The 18,396-nt window shown below is 42.5% G+C and overlaps 1 protein-coding gene across 1 annotated transcript in view; it reads right to left on the bottom strand.

Moving 5' to 3' along the window:
* VPS41 (VPS41 subunit of HOPS complex) overlaps nucleotides 1–18,396 on the bottom strand; it is a 377,598-nt gene that overhangs the window by 285,540 nt on the left and 73,662 nt on the right. Inside the window, exon 3 of the mRNA XM_040353190.1 lies at nucleotides 12,428–12,535. Coding sequence (XP_040209124.1) covers nucleotides 12,428–12,535 — 108 coding nt within the window. The remainder of the gene's footprint in view (nucleotides 1–12,427; nucleotides 12,536–18,396) is intronic.

Raw genomic sequence — 18,396 nt, 5'->3', positions numbered from 1 at the left:
AAAAAAGACATTAAAAGCCTCTTTAGTAACTTCTCTTGGATAACACAACATTATTTAAAAATTAACACAGGATTTTTTGGGCGTTTACTTGTTACAAATAGGAAAGAAAGTGCTTGATACTGTTATATTTCAATGCACCATGATTAAGGCCATGTGTTGGCCGAAACGTGTTGTACGTGTTTGATTTGTCAGACAAGAAAATAATGAAATCACTCAATACCAAATCACTTCCAATGTGGTGATCAACTGAATCTATACAGAACTGTATTACTACATTCTAGGGATGTCCCGATACCGATACTAGCATCGGTATCAGTACCGATACCAAGCATTTCCCCGAGTACTCGTACTCGGGGAAATGCTCCGATGCTTCACCCGATATCTGAGCAGTCAGGGTAATCGGTGCGGCAGGGGAGTTGCAAGAACTGATCTGCCCCCCTTTCAGTTGCTTTAGTTAAAGTTATACAGCGGTGATCGGTGCTTGTAACTCCTTCCAAAGCCGCACTGATCACTGCTGACTGTCCCCGTGCTGTCCCCCTCTGTCCTCCTTGCTGTTCCCCTCTGTGCTTAGTGCTGTCCCCCCCGTGCTGTCCCCCTCCGTGCTCTGTCCTGTCCCCCTCTGTGCTCCGTGCTGTCCCCCTCCTTGCTCCGTGCTGCTCTCCCCCCTCTGTGCTGCTCTTCCCCCTTAATCTGTCAGGATGGAGAGCGGAGGTGGGGGGGGGGGGTTAAAGATGTTAGAAAATCATAACAGGACATATAAAATGATTAGAATAAAATTAAACTGCTCACAGTAATCTAAAAACAGAGACTTTGTGCAACATTGTACTATGCTTGTACTGGTACTTTGCAATTTAGTTTTCATACAGGGTTTACACAACTATCACATATTTTTTTTCGAATCTACCGTATATACTCGAGTATAAGCTGAGGCACCTAATTTTACCACAAAAAACTGGGAAAACTTTTTGACTCGAGTATAAGCCTAGGGTGGGAAATGCAGCAGCTACTGGTACGGTAAATTTAAAAAATAAACATAGTTACCAATAAAATTACATTAATTAACACTGACGGGGACACACTGATAAATCACTGACGGGGACACACTGATAAATCACTGATGGTGACACACTGATAAATCACTGACGGTGACACTCTGATAAAACACTGATGGGGACACACCGATAAAAGACTGATGGGGAAACTCTGGAGTGTCCATATCAGTCTTTTATCAGTGTGTCCCCATCAGTCTTTTATCAGTGTGTCCCCATCAGTGTCCAATCAGAGTGTCCCCAGTGTCCAATCAGAGTGTCTCATCAATGTAAAATCAGAGTGTCCACATTAATGTACTGTACTTTATTTCTTGCCTCACTTCCGCTCTATTTTATTTCCCGATTCCAGCCCGCTGCAGAAGTATCTAAGAAACATGCACGCGGGAAGCCGGGAGGAGCCACAATGATCACTGGCTGCATATTTCCTACCCAGACCAAATTTCAGCTTTCAGTACTCTCACGCTTTGAATGGCAATTACAGTCATGCTACACTGTATGGTCTGTACAAAAACAAAATTTTTTATATTTTTTTGACAAAAAGAGAGCTTTTTGGTGGTATTTATTCAACACTGTGTTTTTTATTTTTTGCAATAAGCAAAAAATTAATAAAATTTGTGAAAATTTAAAAAAAAAAAAAAAAAATTGTTTTTTTCATTATAAAGTTTTGCAAATAAGTATTTTTTCTACATACATTTTCCCCAAAATTTATACTGCTACATACAGCATCTTTGGTAAAAAAAATAACCCAAATTTGTGTATATTATTTAGTCTGTGTGGAAGTTCTAGAGTCTACAAGCTATGCTACGTATCATTAAAACTTGATCAATCCTGATGTCTATCTGAAATGCCCTGAAATTTCAAATGTCAGGAAACCTCCAAAATGACCCCTTTTTGGAAAGCAGACAAGGTATTTAGTAAGAGGCATGGTGAGTTTTTTTTAAGTTATAATTTTTACCTACAGTTCCTGGGAAAATTATCATTTTTTTTTCACATAAAATTGTCAATTGTTAACAAGTTATTTCTAACACACATTATATGCATACTTGCAATTACACCTCAAAACACATTACCTTTCTCGTCCCTTGTATGGCAATACAACATGTGTGAGACTTGTTTTACAGCCCGGCCACATACAGAGGCCCAACATCCAAGTAGCACTTCTAGGCGTTCTAGGGAAATAAATTACACATCTAATTTGCGGACTACCTACCACACTTTTAAAGGACCGGAGCACCAGGGCAATGTAATTATCCACAAAATGACCCCATTTTGGAAAGAAAAAACACCCCAACGTATATTCTATGACAGGTAGAGCCACAAACTGAAAATTACGTTCCTCTACTGCAAATCGGAGGAACCTCTGATAAGGCTGAAAGATCGATACATGTAGATACGTGTCTATAAAGGCTATAAAGTCTCCCATCTGGAGTGAGGCTACTACTGAGCGGACAGACTCCATCCGAAAAGGACTGTATCAGTAGATACTGGTTCAGGGATCTTAGGTCCAAAATGGGCCTTGTGTCCCAGTTTGGTTTTTGAACCGTAAACAGTTTTGAGTAAAACCCCAAGCCCCTTTTGGTTACAGTCACTGTGTACAATCACTCCTTGATGCACTAAATTATGTAGTGCCTGAAGCAATAAATCTTTTTGGAGGATCTGAGGGAATGCTGGATCTTACAAGCCTGAGGGGGAACCCCCCGCAACTTCAGCTTGTAACCGTGGGATATAGTTAAGGTGACCCACTCATCCTAAATTATTGTTCTCCAAATGTCCGCAAAGTGAAGCAGCCCCCCCCCCCCAAATGGAGTGGGGGTGTCCCCTCAAAAGGAATGCTTGGTGCTGGGTTTAGAAGAATTTTGGACACAGGGCTGTTTCTGGCCCTGGCCTTGCGGCTTGCACCTGGTCCTGGCACCCTGTTGGCGGCAGAACTGCCTTGGCGCTGAGACATTTGAGGAAGCAGTCCCTGAGGTTTTAAATGAGGGACACCTGGTGCTTTTCGTCACTGGAATTAGAGAACTCTTTTGGATATATTTGGCCAAATGATCACCAAATAAATGTTCCATATGAAAGGGGAAACCTGCCAATAACTTTTTACAAGGAAGCTCGGCTGACCAGTTCTTAAAGTGGTTGTATAGTAATTTTTTGAACTTTTACCTACAGGTAAGCCTATAATAAGGCTTACCTGTAGGTAAAAAGAATATCTCCTAAACCTGTATGGTTTAGGAGATATTCCCCTTGCAATGAGCAGCTGACTTCAGCGGTGCATGCGCATCTGGGATTCTCGGCTGAAAGTCTGGCAGACGCCAGACATTGTCGAAAATAAGTCTCCTGCGCGCATGCGGGAGTGATGACATTGCGGCTCCAGCCACTCACAGCGCTGGAGCCACGATACAGGGAAGACACGCTGAGGCAAAATGTCATCTGCCTCGGCGTGGACCGGCTGAGATACCGACGCCTCGTTCTAAGGTAAGTATTTCATAATGAGCATCCGGTGCATACTAGCTCATTATGCCTTTTGCCTCACAGGTGTACAAAAAAAATTGTGTCAGCGGGTATACAACCGCATTAAGCCACAAAAGTCTGTGCATATGCACAGACAAGAGAACCAAATGAGAAACCTGCTGTAGTGAATTCTTTAAAGTGTCAACAGCAAAACATCGCTCAAGAAATATCTGTCTTCTCAGCCAGATCATCCTCCCAGTTATGCCTGTCAGGCCGTCTGATCTGATCCTTTACGGACTGGCAGATACCAATTGCTGCAACACTTGGCTGAATAGCTGGCCAAAGAAAAGGGAGCTTTTAATAATGACTCCAATTTCTTGTCAACAGGGTCTTTCAAGCCCTGGGCGTTATCTACCGGACAAGTTAAGTTCTTGTTTAAGGAAGAGACTGCCGCATCTACAGCTGGCATGCTCCACTTCTTAAACTTTTCATTCATGGGATATAAAAGGGAAAGGCCTAGTTAGACTTACCGGTGACGGTATTTCTAAGAGCCTTTCAGGACAACCTTGGAGAGAGCGCAGCTCCGCCTCTTCTGTAGGAAACACCCACAGGCTTTAAATCCCTCCTCTTCCACCATGGCTTCAGTTATTGTGTGGCCTCCGGCACTGGAAAACAAAGCACAGAGAACCACAACACCATGATAGATACATACTTTACTTTTTTATACACATTTTAGGGAGGGAAATAGCGGTTGTCCTGAAAGGCTCTTAGAAATACCGTCACCGGTAAGTCTAACTAGGCCTTTCTCAAATCGCCTTTCAGGACAACCTTGGAGAGGATAACCAAGTAACTTACCCTAGGGTGGGACTACTGCCTGCAGTACCTTCCTGCCGAAGGCTTGATCTGCGGCCGACAGCAAGTCCAACCTGTAGTGCCGAATAAAAGTTGAGAAACTGGACCAAGTAGCAGCCTTACAGATCTGATCAGGCGTAGCACCGGCCCTTTCGGCCCAGGAAACTGCGGTTGACCTTGTCGAGTGAGCAGCGATCCCAGAAGGAGGAACTTCTCCTTTTGCTTGATAGGCTTCAGAAATTGCTTGTCTAAGCCACCTACCGAGCGTACTCTTAGAAGCTTTTTCCCCTTTTCGGGAACCGGAGAATACCACAAAAAGAGCGTTTGATTTCCTGAACTCCTTGGTGATGGAAAGGAACTGTAACAGACATCTCCTTACATCCAGTGTATGGAAAGCTTCTTCTCCTGCATTAGCCGGAACTGAGGAAAATGTTGGTAGAATTATTTCTTGCGACCGATGGAAAGTTGAGGCCACTTTCGGTAGGAAGGCTGGATCCGTTTGAAGGACCACTCGGTCTGGCAAAACTCTAAGGAAGGGTTCCTTAATTGCTAGAGCTTGGAGCTCACTGATTCTCCTTGCTGGTGTAATGGCAACTAAAAAAATTGTTTTGAGAACTAAACTTTTTAACGATGCACTCTCTAAAGGTTCAAACGGAGCTCCCGTGAGACCTTGCAAAACAATAGATAAGTCCCAACAAGGGAAAACTTTGAGGGCTATCGGTCTACTTCGAGCCAGAGCCCTAAAAAATCTAGAAATTAAAGTTTCTTTGGATAAAGATCTTTCAAGATAAACTGAGAGAGCCGCTACCTGTGTTTTCAGGGTGCTGGCGGCTAGACCTTTCTCCATTCCTTCATGGAGAAATTCCAGAACTGAAATAGTACTCTTGATTTCGAAACTTTTGGAAGAACACCAAGAGTTAAATTTCTTCCATACCTTGAGGTAGATGGACCTAGTTACCTCTTTTCTACTTGATAGTAGAGTTTTAACTACTTTATCAGAAAGTCCTTTAGATTTTAGAAGGTCTTCTTCAGAAACCAAGCAGTTAGATGTAGCCTGCTTGCTTCCGGATGGCACACAGAGCCCTGTGTCAATAGATCCTTCCTGTATGGTAATCTCCAGGGAGGTTTTGAGGCCAGGTTCAAAAGTGTTGCAAACCAAGGCCTTTTTGGCCAAAAAGGAGCGATCAGGAGCAAATTGGTGTTTTCCTCCCTGAATTTCCTTAGGACCAGAGGGATTAGTGGAAAAGGGGGAAAGGCGTAACACAGCCGGTAATTCCATGGGTGTGCCAGGGCATCTATCCCCACTGCCTGATCCATTCTGTGAATCGAAAAGAATTCCTGGACCTTCGCATTTTGTTGACTTGAAAATAGGTCCACTTGGGGATGTCCCCATTCCTCCGATATTATATCGAACACCTCCTGGTTCAGACTCCATTCTGCTTCCATCACTCTTTTTCTGCTTAGCAGATCTGCTAGGAGATTTTGTGATCCCTTCAGGTGGACTGCCGATAGGGAGGCCACATTTATTTCCGCCCATGACAGAAGTTGATTGGCTAAGTCCATGAGCCCTTGGCTCCTGGTTCCCCCTTGCTTTAGCACATAGATCACTGCTGTCGTATTGTCTGACAGAATCTGTACATGATGTCCTCTGACCTCCTGTTGAAAAGCTATCAGACCCAAATGAATGGCTTTCAATTCTCGCCAATTTGACGATTTTCTTGCCTCTATTTTTGACCACTTGCCTTGAGCGGTTTGGCCCTCCAGGTGGGCTCCCCAACCCCAGGAGCTTGCGTCGGTTGTTAGACGCTTGTCCAGGGGAAAAAACCATGGGAGACCCTTCGTTAGATTGGAAGGGTCCCTCCACCACCATAGTGCTCGTTTCACTTTCGCAGAAAGTCTGAAACGCTTCTCGAACGGCACCTGGTGTGACCAGACCTGCAAGATGTTTTTCTGAAGTGGTCTGGAGTGCAGTCTTGCCCACTGGACTGCCGGAATTGTAGCTGTAAGAAGGCCCAGAACTGACATAACTGTTCTGACTGGTACTGAAAGGTTCGTCTGGATCTGACCCACTGCTGAAAAGATTTTGTCTATCTTTTCCTGAGGCAGGAACACTTTTTGCACTACTGAGTTTAGGGTGTAGCCCAGAAACCTCATCTCCCGAGAGGGATCTAGATGCGATTTTTCTAGGTTCAAAATCCAACCTAGATTTTTGAGATGAGTCTGTGACGTTTGGAGGTTCGTCACAAGCTGATCCCTGGAATCTGCGAAGAATAATAGGTCGTCCAGGTATGGCACGACCGAGATCCCCCTCAGTTTTAGAGGCTCCAGGGCTTCCGCCATAATCTTTGTGAAAACTCTGGGGGAAGATGACAGGCCAAATGGTAGGGCCCTGAATTGGAGATGCCATACTGATGTTCCCAGATTGATGGCCAGGCGAAGGAACTTTTGGGAGGCTGGTGCTATTGGCACATGTAAATAGGCATCCCTTAGGTCCAGGGATGCCATGAAGCAACCTGGAGACAACAGTTTTGTGATGGAGTAAATTGTGTCCATACGGAAGTGTTTGTACCGTATTGATCTGTTCAGGATCTTTAGATTCAGAATCAACCGGTATTTGCCTGAAGGTTTTTTTACAAGAAATATATGGGAATAAAACCCCCGACCCTCCTGCTGTTTCGGGACCTGGAAAATGACTTCTTGTTGAATCAGATCCTGTAAAAGGTTCATCATGGCCGAAGCCTTTTCTTGGTCTCTTGGAAGGGCTGTAATGTAAAACCTGCTTGGCGGACATTCCGAGAATTCCAGTTTGTAACCTTGTGAAATGATGTTCTTCACGAAAGGACTTGTGGATATTTGACTCCACTGAGGGAGAAAGGATGACAGTCTTCCCCCTACTGGAGTAGTTACGTCATTTGTCTTTAGGGGTTTGATCTGGAGGAGATCTGAAGAGAACCCCACCTCTTCCCCTACCCTTTTGAGGAATCCAACGTTTTTTGTTGACATCTTCTCTATTTTTGTAGGGTTGTTGAACAGCACGAAAATTCTTTTTAAACGTCTGTTTCTTCTTGGCTGGGAAAGCCTTCTTTTTATCGGCCGTTCTATCTAAGACTGTTTTCAGGTCTGGTCCAAAAAGAAAATCCCCTGAAAAAGGGATGCCACAAAGTTTAATCTTTGAGGCTGTATCCCCTGACCACGTTTTTAGCCAGACTGCACGCCTAGCTGAATTGACAAGTGCTGAGGATCTGGCTGCCATTTTAATTGATTCGGCTGATGCATCAGCCATGTATTTAATTGCATTAAGGATTAGAGGAAAGGAGTCTAAAAGGTCTTTCCTATGGGTGCCTGCTTCAATGTGGCCCTTCAGTTTCTCTACCCAGCATTCCAGGTTTCTTGCTACCACCGTGGAAGCCATGGCTGGTTTAAGGCTGGCGGATGCGGAGTCCCAAGCTTTTTTAAGGAGAACATCTGCTCTTTTGTCCATCGCATCTTTCAAGACCCCCATGTCTTCAAAGGCCAGATCTGTCCTTCTAGAAACCTGTGAAAAGGCAGCATCCACTCTGGGTTTCTTATTCCAAACCTCAGTTTCTTTGTTTTCAAAGGGAAATCTTCTCTTAAGAGATTTAGGAAGGAAGGGACCTTTTTCCGGGTCTTTCCATTCTTTCTTAACTGTGTCAGATAACACTTTATGAACAGGAAAAACTCTATGTTTGGAGTCATCCATACCCTGGTACATTTTATCATGGACTGATAGTTGTACTATTTCCTCCTGAATGTCAAGGGTAGTGTAGATTGCACCTAAAAGTTCATCCACATCCTCCAGGGATAATTTATATTTAGAGGTTCTGCCTGCATCCTCTTCTTCCTCTTCCTCAGAGTCTACAAGTGAGGGAAGAGTACTTGTCCCCTCATCCCCAGAGTCCACCACTACCGGCCTGGAGGTGGAAGCTCTTGGGCTTGCTGGTGGTTGCTGGGGCTCAGTATGGACCGCACTCTGTACTAGCATGGATTTCACTGAACTAAGTGAGTCCGAGAGTTCCTTGACAGATGAAAATAATTCTTTAATTTGTTGAGAAGATTCCTCTTCAACTAGGTCTTTAATACATGATCTACACATGGCTTTCTGCCAAGAGTCTCTCAAAGGGTTTTTACAGGAAGGACATTTCCTTTGGCTTGGTGGATTTGCTGGTTTAGATTTACTAGCAGTTTTCTCCTGAAACGAGAAATTAAACTGACTTAAATCAAAGCTCTATTAGCTAAGCAAGGGAAACCACCACCGTGCTAATACCACCACCAGAGTGAAAAAAATGTCCCCTTTAAGAAGAAAGATAGAACATAGCAACCACCAGAGTTTCTGCTAGATGGCCCAGCATAGGCTTCCATCAGAGCAGAGCAGGCTCCCATAAGGAGGAAAACAACCAAACACAATAGTAAGCCCATAAGGATAAGAATAAAAGGCACCATTGTACCCCTCTTACCTGGGCCTGACCGGTGCTGACGGCGCCTGCATCCGCCATCGCTGTAACTCTTCCCTCCATTGCAGAGAGACAGCTGTAGAGGAAAACGCTGGGCTTTTGAATTTCCCGGGCTCCGCGTCATCAATAGGAGCCGGAAACGGAAGCGCCGGTCAGAGAACCCGCCCTCCAGTCCCTGCGTTCCAGGCGCCAGGAGCCACGAGCGCCACGCCTCCACAGGAAACGCCGCGTCGCCGGCGTGACGTCACCCGCCAGACTGGGACCCGGAACCGACATGCAGGACATGTTTCTTGAAAGAAACGGTACCTGCCCGACCACCGGGGTCAAAACCTGCGGACTCCGGGCACCAGACGCAGCGTCCCCTATGGATCCTAAAGCTCCCGTGAGCAGGCGAGACCAGAGGACTCCGGAGCATCCCCCCTTAAAGGTACAGCGGAGGAGCTGGGATGGTTCAGTCACCACCTTACAAAAAAGGTAAAACAATGAGGGAAAAGCCTGTCTCCAGCCTTGGAGAGAACGCAGCTCCCTGGCTCCAACCTGATGCTTCCACCATGGCGGAGGAAACACAATAACTGAAGCCATGGTGGAAGAGGAGGGATTTAAAGCCTGTGGGTGTTTCCTACAGAAGAGGCAGAGCTGCGCTCTCTCCAAGGTTGTCCTGAAAGGCGATTTGAGAAAACCTCTTAGGAGGAACAAAAATCCTGTCAGGATGTTCCCAATCAGCATACACCGCCTGTTCCACACTCTGTAAGGGGAAAGCCTGTGTGGCCTGAAGATGCCTTAGGGATCCCAAAGGGGGGCTCAGTAACCTCTGCAAGAGGTAACTTAAAGACATTACGAACCATTCCGGTCAGGATCAAAAGCCTCTGCGACTGAGAGGCACACATTAATTGGATATCTTCTTGTCCAGATTGCTCGGAAGCAGACTCATCCGCCAGGCCCTCCACAGAATCCTGAGCTTTTAGCTCTTCTCCATCCTCAACCTATTCCTGCTCTAGGAGGTTGCAAACACCCACAGCTAGCCCAAAACTCCCCCGTATGATCACTGCACACAGGTGTCCAGCCTCTAGCTAGCTTGACTGCTTGTTACAATCACTGGGACACACCACAAAAAGTAAATAAAGGGGTTTCACTTACCCGTCCAGGCGCAGGGCAGCTTAGAAACTAAGAGCCCAAACTTCACCCATTCAAGGCAGGCTCCTAAAAGGACTGGGTACCCTTTTCATGTTTAGGGTCTACTCAATTGGACCTGTACAGCACCCTGCAGAAATGCCTTAGCGATGTGGTGTCCAGGAGTCCACTTTGCAGGGTTCAGCGCCCAGAGGCCGCATTACAGGCAAAACCTTGCAGGATCTTGAGTCTTCTTTGCGAGGCTCGGGTACCATTTATCTAAGCATATAGAGCATGTGTCAAATGGATCGGATTAGTCAATCCCTTGATTTATTTAAGAACTGTTTGTGGGACTGGAGACCTGGAGCTCAGAGAGCTCAAAACAACTGTGCCATCCACATTTCAGACACTGGTAAAAAACAGAAGTACTTCCTGCATGGGAGGGGTTATATAGGGGATCACTTCCTGTCTAAAGACCTTTGGTCTACCAGTGTACATTCACCTGAAAATGAAGTATAACCCAGCAGGTAATGAATATTAACCCAACTCTGTGTCCCATGATGTATGAAAAAAAAAATCACAGTTAACTCTCTGTTCTCCGATTCTCCTCCTCACACAATCGGTGTGTGAGGAGAAAAATCCAGGAACAGCTATTGTGTTTACTGGCTTCATGGGCTGTTTACCCTGATCGGGGGTGGGCTGGGTCTGAGAAACACGCCTCATCCCTGTTCGTCGCAATGCGCACCCCCGGGGGCACGCACTAGCAGCGCATCTTGAAGGACGTCATATGATGCCCGATCAGGTTAACTGATCCACCTCTCAGCCGTCATTTTGCTGGACATGATCTGGTTAACAGTGGACAGAAATAGCAGTACCTGTGTCCCTCTTCAGTTCTTCGTTAAAGCCATTTTAGGGCAGTACTAGGTAGGGTAATTTGAATTTGTTTTTAGTGTTTTTAGAAATGAAAACTGCAAAAATGTACTCGCCTCTTTAACCACTTCAGCTCCGGAAGGTTTACCCCCCCCCCTCTTCATTACCAGGCCATTTTTTTGTGATGTGGCACTTCTTTACTTTAACTGACAAATGCGTAGTCGTGCGACGCTGTACCCACATAAACTTGATGTCTGTTTTTCCCCCACAACTAGAGCTTATTTTTGATGGTATTTGATCACTTCTGCGGTTTTAATTTTTTGCGCTATAAACAAAAAAAGACCGACAATTTTGAAGAAAAAAAAAAAAGCAAAACATTTCTTTAGAAATTAAGGCCAATATGTATTCTGCAACAATAAGCGTATATTGATTGTTTGCACAAAAGTTATAGCGCCTACAAAATAAGGAATATTTTTATGGAATTTTTATTAGTAATGGTCGGCAATCAGCGACTTATAGCGGGACTGTGACACTGAGGAGGACAAATGAGACACCAAGTGACACTTTTTGGGGACCAGTGACACCAATACAGTAATCAGTGCTAAAAATATGCACTGTACTAATGACGCTGGCAAAGAAGGGGTTAACATCAGGGACAATCAAAGGGTTATAGGTGTCCCTAGGGAGTGCTTTCTAACTGTGTGGGGGGCGCTTGTACTGTGGAAAGACAGAGACCGTGTTCCTGCTTAGCAGAAACAGGTTCTCCGTCTTTTTCGCCGTTCTGCCTCTGTGAAAATTATTGGCAGGTCCGCTGGACCCGCAGATTGGCTCCTGCTGTGTCCAGTCACAAAAGGGAACTAGTCTCTGGTGGCACGCATTACAAACACGGAAGTAAAGATCACGTAGAGGTACATAATTTCGCCTTAAGGAGCCGCCGCCCTGCAGTACACTTAACAAGTGGTTAACCAGGCCATTTTTCAGTTTTCAGCTCTGCAATATTTGGTAGACGATTACGAAATGAGCTTTATACCATATTTTTTTTTAACAGATAGAAATTTATTTTGGTGGTATTTAATAACTGCTGGGATTTTTATTTATTTTTTCTGTTTTACTACTATAAAAAAGGAAAAAAAAAAAAAACAGAAAGACAGTTTACCCTACTTGCTGTTAAAATGAAAATTCCACAATAGTATTAAAATTACCATTTTTTTTTTTTTTTGAAAACAGACACTTCAAGGTGATCTAATTTTTTCAATACTTTTTGGAAAGAAAGAAACATGCCGGTACTGAGGGGGTTAAATGTGGAGCTTGAGAGTAGTGCACTAGAAACAATAATTTAAAATGTCATGCACAGAAGAAGGAAGCAGTGAAGGGGTTAATGTACTGGCCCCATACATTGGCAATAGGGATTAATGTACTGGTCACACACAGTGGCAATGGGGATGAAAAAATTGACCTTGGAAAAAAAAACATTGACGTGATGGGGTTTACCTACTAAGTACTTTACCCAAAACTCAAAACAATAGTTATGTGTAAACAGAAAGTTCTCACTAATATAAGGAAATATGATCATGTTCAAAAATGTTTGTAAAACATGCTATAAAGAATGAAGTCTCAATAGCCAAGCTATACCTTCTCGTGGACTGTCATGCAGCTTGCTGCATCCTCCTGTAAGATGTCACTCACACCATTCGACAGTCTTTCATACTTCAACTTGGGTTCCTCTTCACTGTCATCCTCCTAAATACAGAACAAAAGACATCTTGTAAAAAGAGATTGTCCTATGGGCACTACAATAAAAAACGTTACATTGTTTTGGGACAACAACAAGGAACAAAAAATAAGGTTGTAATAAAACAAAAAATTGATATACAGTATTTTACTAAATTCACCGGATAATCCAACCAGCAACCCACTTCCTGTCATAGGGTGGCTCCAGTCAATCTGGAAAGAGGGTAGTGTTAGGATTTAGGCCCCATTTAAACCTGAGCATTTTGTAACTTTAAAGTCTAAAATGCTCAGCATCCAAAATCCTATTAATTTCAATTGTGACTGAAGGAGCAAGTAGCTCTATGCTTAATGCTTCATAAGCTGCACGAGTTACAGTACTTTTCGGCACAAAAGACTTCAAAAGGGAACACCTGAAAATGCTTGAATCAAGTGTATGAATTTTTCTGGTGTATTTCAGGCATTTCAGCATGCAAGAACTGGTCTACTCCCCGTAGCCCTTTCCATCAGCTAAAAACAAAAACACCCAACACTTGAATACACTTAAAAAACAATACAAAACAATTGAAATACGCTTCTAAAAGGTTTGGATATGCACAAAAACACTTATATAGAAAAATACCTGAAAACCATTCTGCTCGGTTGTGAGTGCAGCCTTATGCCTCGTACACATGACCGGTTTTCCCGACGGGAAAACTGCCATGTTTGCATTTGGTCGGGAAAACCGTCCATGTGTATGTTCAATAGCAGTTTTCCCGACAGGGAAACTGCGAGCACAAAAATGAGAACTTGTTCCAAACACTTCATATTCCTGATACGTGTCACTAGGAAGATCGCTGCGGTATCATGTGATTTGGTGCATGTAAACGCACTGCATTTGTGATCTGCATTTGGGGCGCCGTTAACAATACTTGGCACCTGCATAAGATTGCAAAGGCAGTGCAATCAGCTGAGGTGCTGGAAATGTGTATTGAAAGCACCTTTCCCACACTGCATTTTGGTGCGAACTGGCCCTGAGTGAGAGGCAAATTAAATGAAGATGGGTACATCCCCTAAAATGCCAGCATCTAACTAGTGGATATTGTGTCTGGCTGGATGTATGATGAAATCAGATCCTATATTAATAAACTGTACAACTTTACCAGAATGTCAGTGACCACCTTTAACAGCTTATTATTGTAAGACAATATCTGAGATGAATGAGAACCAAACATGAGAATGAATACCAACATTTCAGGAAGTAAAAAGGGAAGGAGCACAACTTTCTGCTGCTAAATGCACCATAGCTATCTGCAGTCAACCAGTCAATACAGTCAACCCTGGATGCAGATTCAGTCAACCCTTTTTCTAAATACAGATAAATGTCGTTAATCATTATTTATGAACAACATGATTACTTTGCTTTCTGTGAGAGTCCAGATGCGTGCAGAAAAGTCTAAACTATGAACTCTGAAATTTAGACATCCATGCAAATGTAGCTTTAGGGTCCGTTTACACTTAAACACTTAAGCAATGTGAAATTTCTTAAATACATGATTTACATTTGTTCTTTATGAAATATGACTTTCTTTATTGTCTATCTCGGTGATTATATTTTGTACTATGTCATACACTAATACTTATATTTGTACTTTTAAAATCTTAATAAAAATTGTTTAAAACTAAAAACACTTAAGCAGCCACCATATCTAAGAAGTGATAAGTTGTAATATAACACATTTTGTTTATGGGTTTAATACCACTTTAGTGAACCAGCCAATTAGTTAAAGGTCTTAAAGCCGTAGTAAACCGCACCCAAAAAACGCCAAAAAAATAGAGGCCCCGGGTAGTTTAAGTCATAATGTCTAGTAGAACTAGCACATTATGACAGACTTACCTGAAAACGATTCCCTCTAGCGGTGTGCAGTCACTGCTGTAGGCGCTTCCATTTTTCCACAATGACGTTACCTCCGCGCGGGAGTTATGGCAGTGGCACGGAGTTCTGAATAGACGGCACGGTCCATTCAGAGCCTAGTTCACCAGTGACGTCACTGGATGCTACTAGTAGCAAGTAAACGGTGCACATACAGTGCTCAGTATAAATGAGTACACCCCAACACATTTATCAGAAAACCTTTGCTTTCCTTTCAGAATCAACATTTTCTCTGGGACACTATACTCCACAAAATACTCCCATAAATGTGGGATATTGATTGCAACCAAGATTTGGTAATTTGCACACACACACATAAAAGTATGTTGCAAAAATGAATATATCCCATTGAAAGTCTTAGGAGCAAAGCTAAATTTTAGACAACAAAATCCTATTTAACAAGAATTCAACTATGGGTAAGTCGAATTATTAAACAGGTGTCCAGTAGGCAGTCAATTATAAAAAGGGAGTTACTTAAAGAAAACCCCTCCCATTTCATGCTATCAGCAGCGGCACCACATGAAAGAGAAACGTCACAAGGCACGAAAAAATTTTTTTTTATTTACATAAGAAAGATGAAGGCTACAAGAAGATCATCAAAGCTTTACTCATCAGTCAGAATACTGCAGCAAAAGTGATAGAAATATTTAACAAAGATGGAACTGCAACCATCTCACAGAGACATCCAGGCCATCCACGTAAATCAACCCCTAGACAGGAGCATCTTCTGATGAGACAGGTTGAAGAAAACCACCATGCAAGTTCACTGCAGTTAGCTAAAGAAGTAGAAAGCCAAACTGGGGCGATTGTTTCCCGTGGCACAATATGGTGTACACTGAGGTGAAAGGGCACGCATGGGTGTTGTCCACGAAGGAAACCTCTCCTAAAGCCCATGCACAAAAAAGCCTGCCTAGAATTTGCCAGGGCCTATGCTGAAAAAGAAGACGACTACTGGGACTCTGTACTCTGGAGTGATGAGATCAAGATAAAGGTTTTAGGAACTGATGGCTTCAAAACTGTAGTGTCGCAAAGGTGAGGAGTACAAAGAAAAATGCGTGGTGCCTACAGTGAAACATGGTGGTGGCAGTGTCCTTTTGTGGGGGGGTTACATGAATGCTGTGGGTGTCGAGTCGCTGCATTTCATTGATGATATCATGAATTCACAGATGCACTGCTCTATATTGAAAGAGAAGAATGCTACCATCATTCTGTGCCCTTTGTTGTTGTGCACTTTTCCAACATGACAATGATCCAAAAACGCACATCTAAGGCCACTGTTGCATTTCTGAAGAACAGGGTAAAAGTGATTTAATGGCCAAGTATTGTATGTCTCCTGATCTGAACCCAATCGAACACCTATTGTGAATCCTGAAGAGACGAGTTGAGCATCACACGCTCCATCCAGCATCCAGGCTCTAAAAAGAGGCTGTTCTTGATGTGCATGTTGCAATATGTCCCCAACTTGTTAATTCCATGCCTGGAAGACTTGGTGCTGTCCTGACAAATCACGGAGGTCATACAAAATACTAGATGTAATAGTTTTTGTTGTGGGGTGTATTCATTTTTGCATCAATTTGAGTAAAACTGAAGATTTGTAATTACATGTAATGAGCTAAACAAATGTTCTATAAAACTCAGTTTTATCAAATTTTTTGAAATTGTTCATTGAGATATTGATTTAAAATCGTACCGTTTCAAAAGGGCTGTACTCGTTTATGCTGAGCACTGTATCTACAGGAGGGCCTTATTATAGGCAAAAATAAACCATGCAAGTTTACTACCACTTTAACTGCTTTATATCCAAAAGGGTATTTTTCTTGGATGGAATAGTAAAGAGTTAAAAAGTATATCAGGTTTATTTTTGCTGTATGCAATTCACCAGGAAGACTTCCGTTTACTTCCTGTACTGGCAACACAACAGCCTAAAATGAAATTCCTTCAAAGTGAGGGGAATTTCCATCTTATTTGTCACTGGAATGTCTAAACTTCCCCTTTCTTTTTGTCTTGGTGACACTGGTCAGCAGGGTGAACCTTTCCAGTAGGAACACAATCAGCAAAAAATATTTGGTCTTAACTCTTCCTTACTATATCCAAAACTAAAAATATTTTCTTTTGCCTTTATATACACTTTACATACAACACTAACAGCAAGGTTTCCTTGCTTTTTATAACATTCAGTTTTTATATGTCACAAGCTGTAAGAAAACTTTAAAATGAAGGCACTTTCCATCTACTTAATGGCAGCCAAACAAGGTATAATCTTAAAAAATTGTCATCGGGAAAACTTGAGAAATGTATTACTTAGTGATCCTCGGTAATGAAACCTGTCAATTTTCAGTAGATTCGGGGGGTATAGACAGATAGTTATATTGACATCTGAACTTTTCATGTAAAAGTAAAGCTTGATTCTGTGGATTTGTGGTTTAACCATAGTTAACCTTCAATGATTCATTTTATTTTTATAAACCCAGCCTGAATTGCTTAGGTTTGTGTCAGGTCAAATACATGTGTCTTCTTTGTTTAACAAAAACATAAAGTACAAAAGTATGAATATATTAAAGCTATTTTTTTTAAATAAGGAAGAAATGCAGCAACAATTTGGTTCTCAGGCCCCATCATTACACAAGTCCAATATTGCCATTTATTGTACCATCTGCAAAGGGAGAGACATTGCAGGACTAATATATCGCCAAATTAAAAGGATACCCCTCTACCACCAACATGATGTTTGTCATCATTATTGAGCCACTCATATGTTATGGAAATTAATACTGTATACTGCATTACATGTTGGTTATGTGGATGATTTTTTTTATCTTTTGATGCCCCTTATCATGATTATTCCTTATTTTCCATTATCTTTCTTCGAATGTGATCTATGATAGCTTAGCTCCCCTGGATATGTGTGGCAGCAGCATTGAAATCTACATATGACTGACTCTCAGGATTATGTGAAACGTCATTATGATACATAGGTGGATCTTTAGGCTACTAGATATTTACACCAATTATGGTTATATTACACTACCTTTTTTTGTATCAATGTTAGTTGTATAGCCTTTATGATTTATGTGTTTTTAAAGACTAATGCCGCGGAAACACGATCGGTCAAACCGATGAGAACGATCTGATGGACCGTTTTCATCGGACCAAACCGATCGTGTGTGGGCCCCATCGGTTATTTATCCATAGGTTAAAAAAAGCAATCTTGTTTTAAATTTAACCGATGGATACCTAACCGATAGAACAAAACCGATCGTTTGTAGGCACGTCCATCGGTTAAAAATCCAGGCATGCTCAGAATCAAGTCGACGCATGCTTGGAAGCATTGAACTTCGTTTTTTTCAGCACGTCGTCGTGTTTTATGTCACCGCGTTCTGACACGATCGTTTTTTTTAACCGATGGTGTGTAGGCACGACTGACCATCAGTCAGCTTCATCGGTTAACCGATTAAAACGGTCCATCAGACCGTTCTCATTGGATGGACCGATCTCGTGTACGCGGCATGACAGTTTCTTATCCTTGGTTCATTAACTTTTCATTGGTTCCTTCTTTGTTTTCTTACACTAAGTGGCCTAGCTGTCCACCCGGTAGAAACTGATTAGCAGCGACCTCCATTTCTTCAGTAACCGGATTATTTTTCAGGTATGTATTTCAAGCAACAGGATCTGAGATATGATTTGATTCATATATACATGCATTTACTATGGTAACATTAGGATGTGACTTAAAGTTGAACTATAGGCACATTTTATTTGCCCATTTTGGATCGAGAAAGGGAGGGTCATAACCTCTGTTTCATTGCAGAGACTTCCCTTAACTTTGTCCCATAGCCAAACAGGAAGTGAGAGGAAATTCCTGTAAATTAAGGGAATTCCTTTGATATGCAAACTTTGTTGGGGTTGTTAGATTCTGAGAAAGGGGTACAATCTTGAAATATGAAAATCGGAGACCAATGTT

The sequence above is a fragment of the Rana temporaria genome, chromosome 5, assembly GCF_905171775.1.
Source record: "Rana temporaria chromosome 5, aRanTem1.1, whole genome shotgun sequence".
Taxonomy (NCBI): Eukaryota; Metazoa; Chordata; class Amphibia; order Anura; family Ranidae; genus Rana; species Rana temporaria.
The sequence above is the reverse complement of the archived record's forward strand: the minus strand, read 5'-3'. Positions and strand labels throughout refer to the sequence as shown.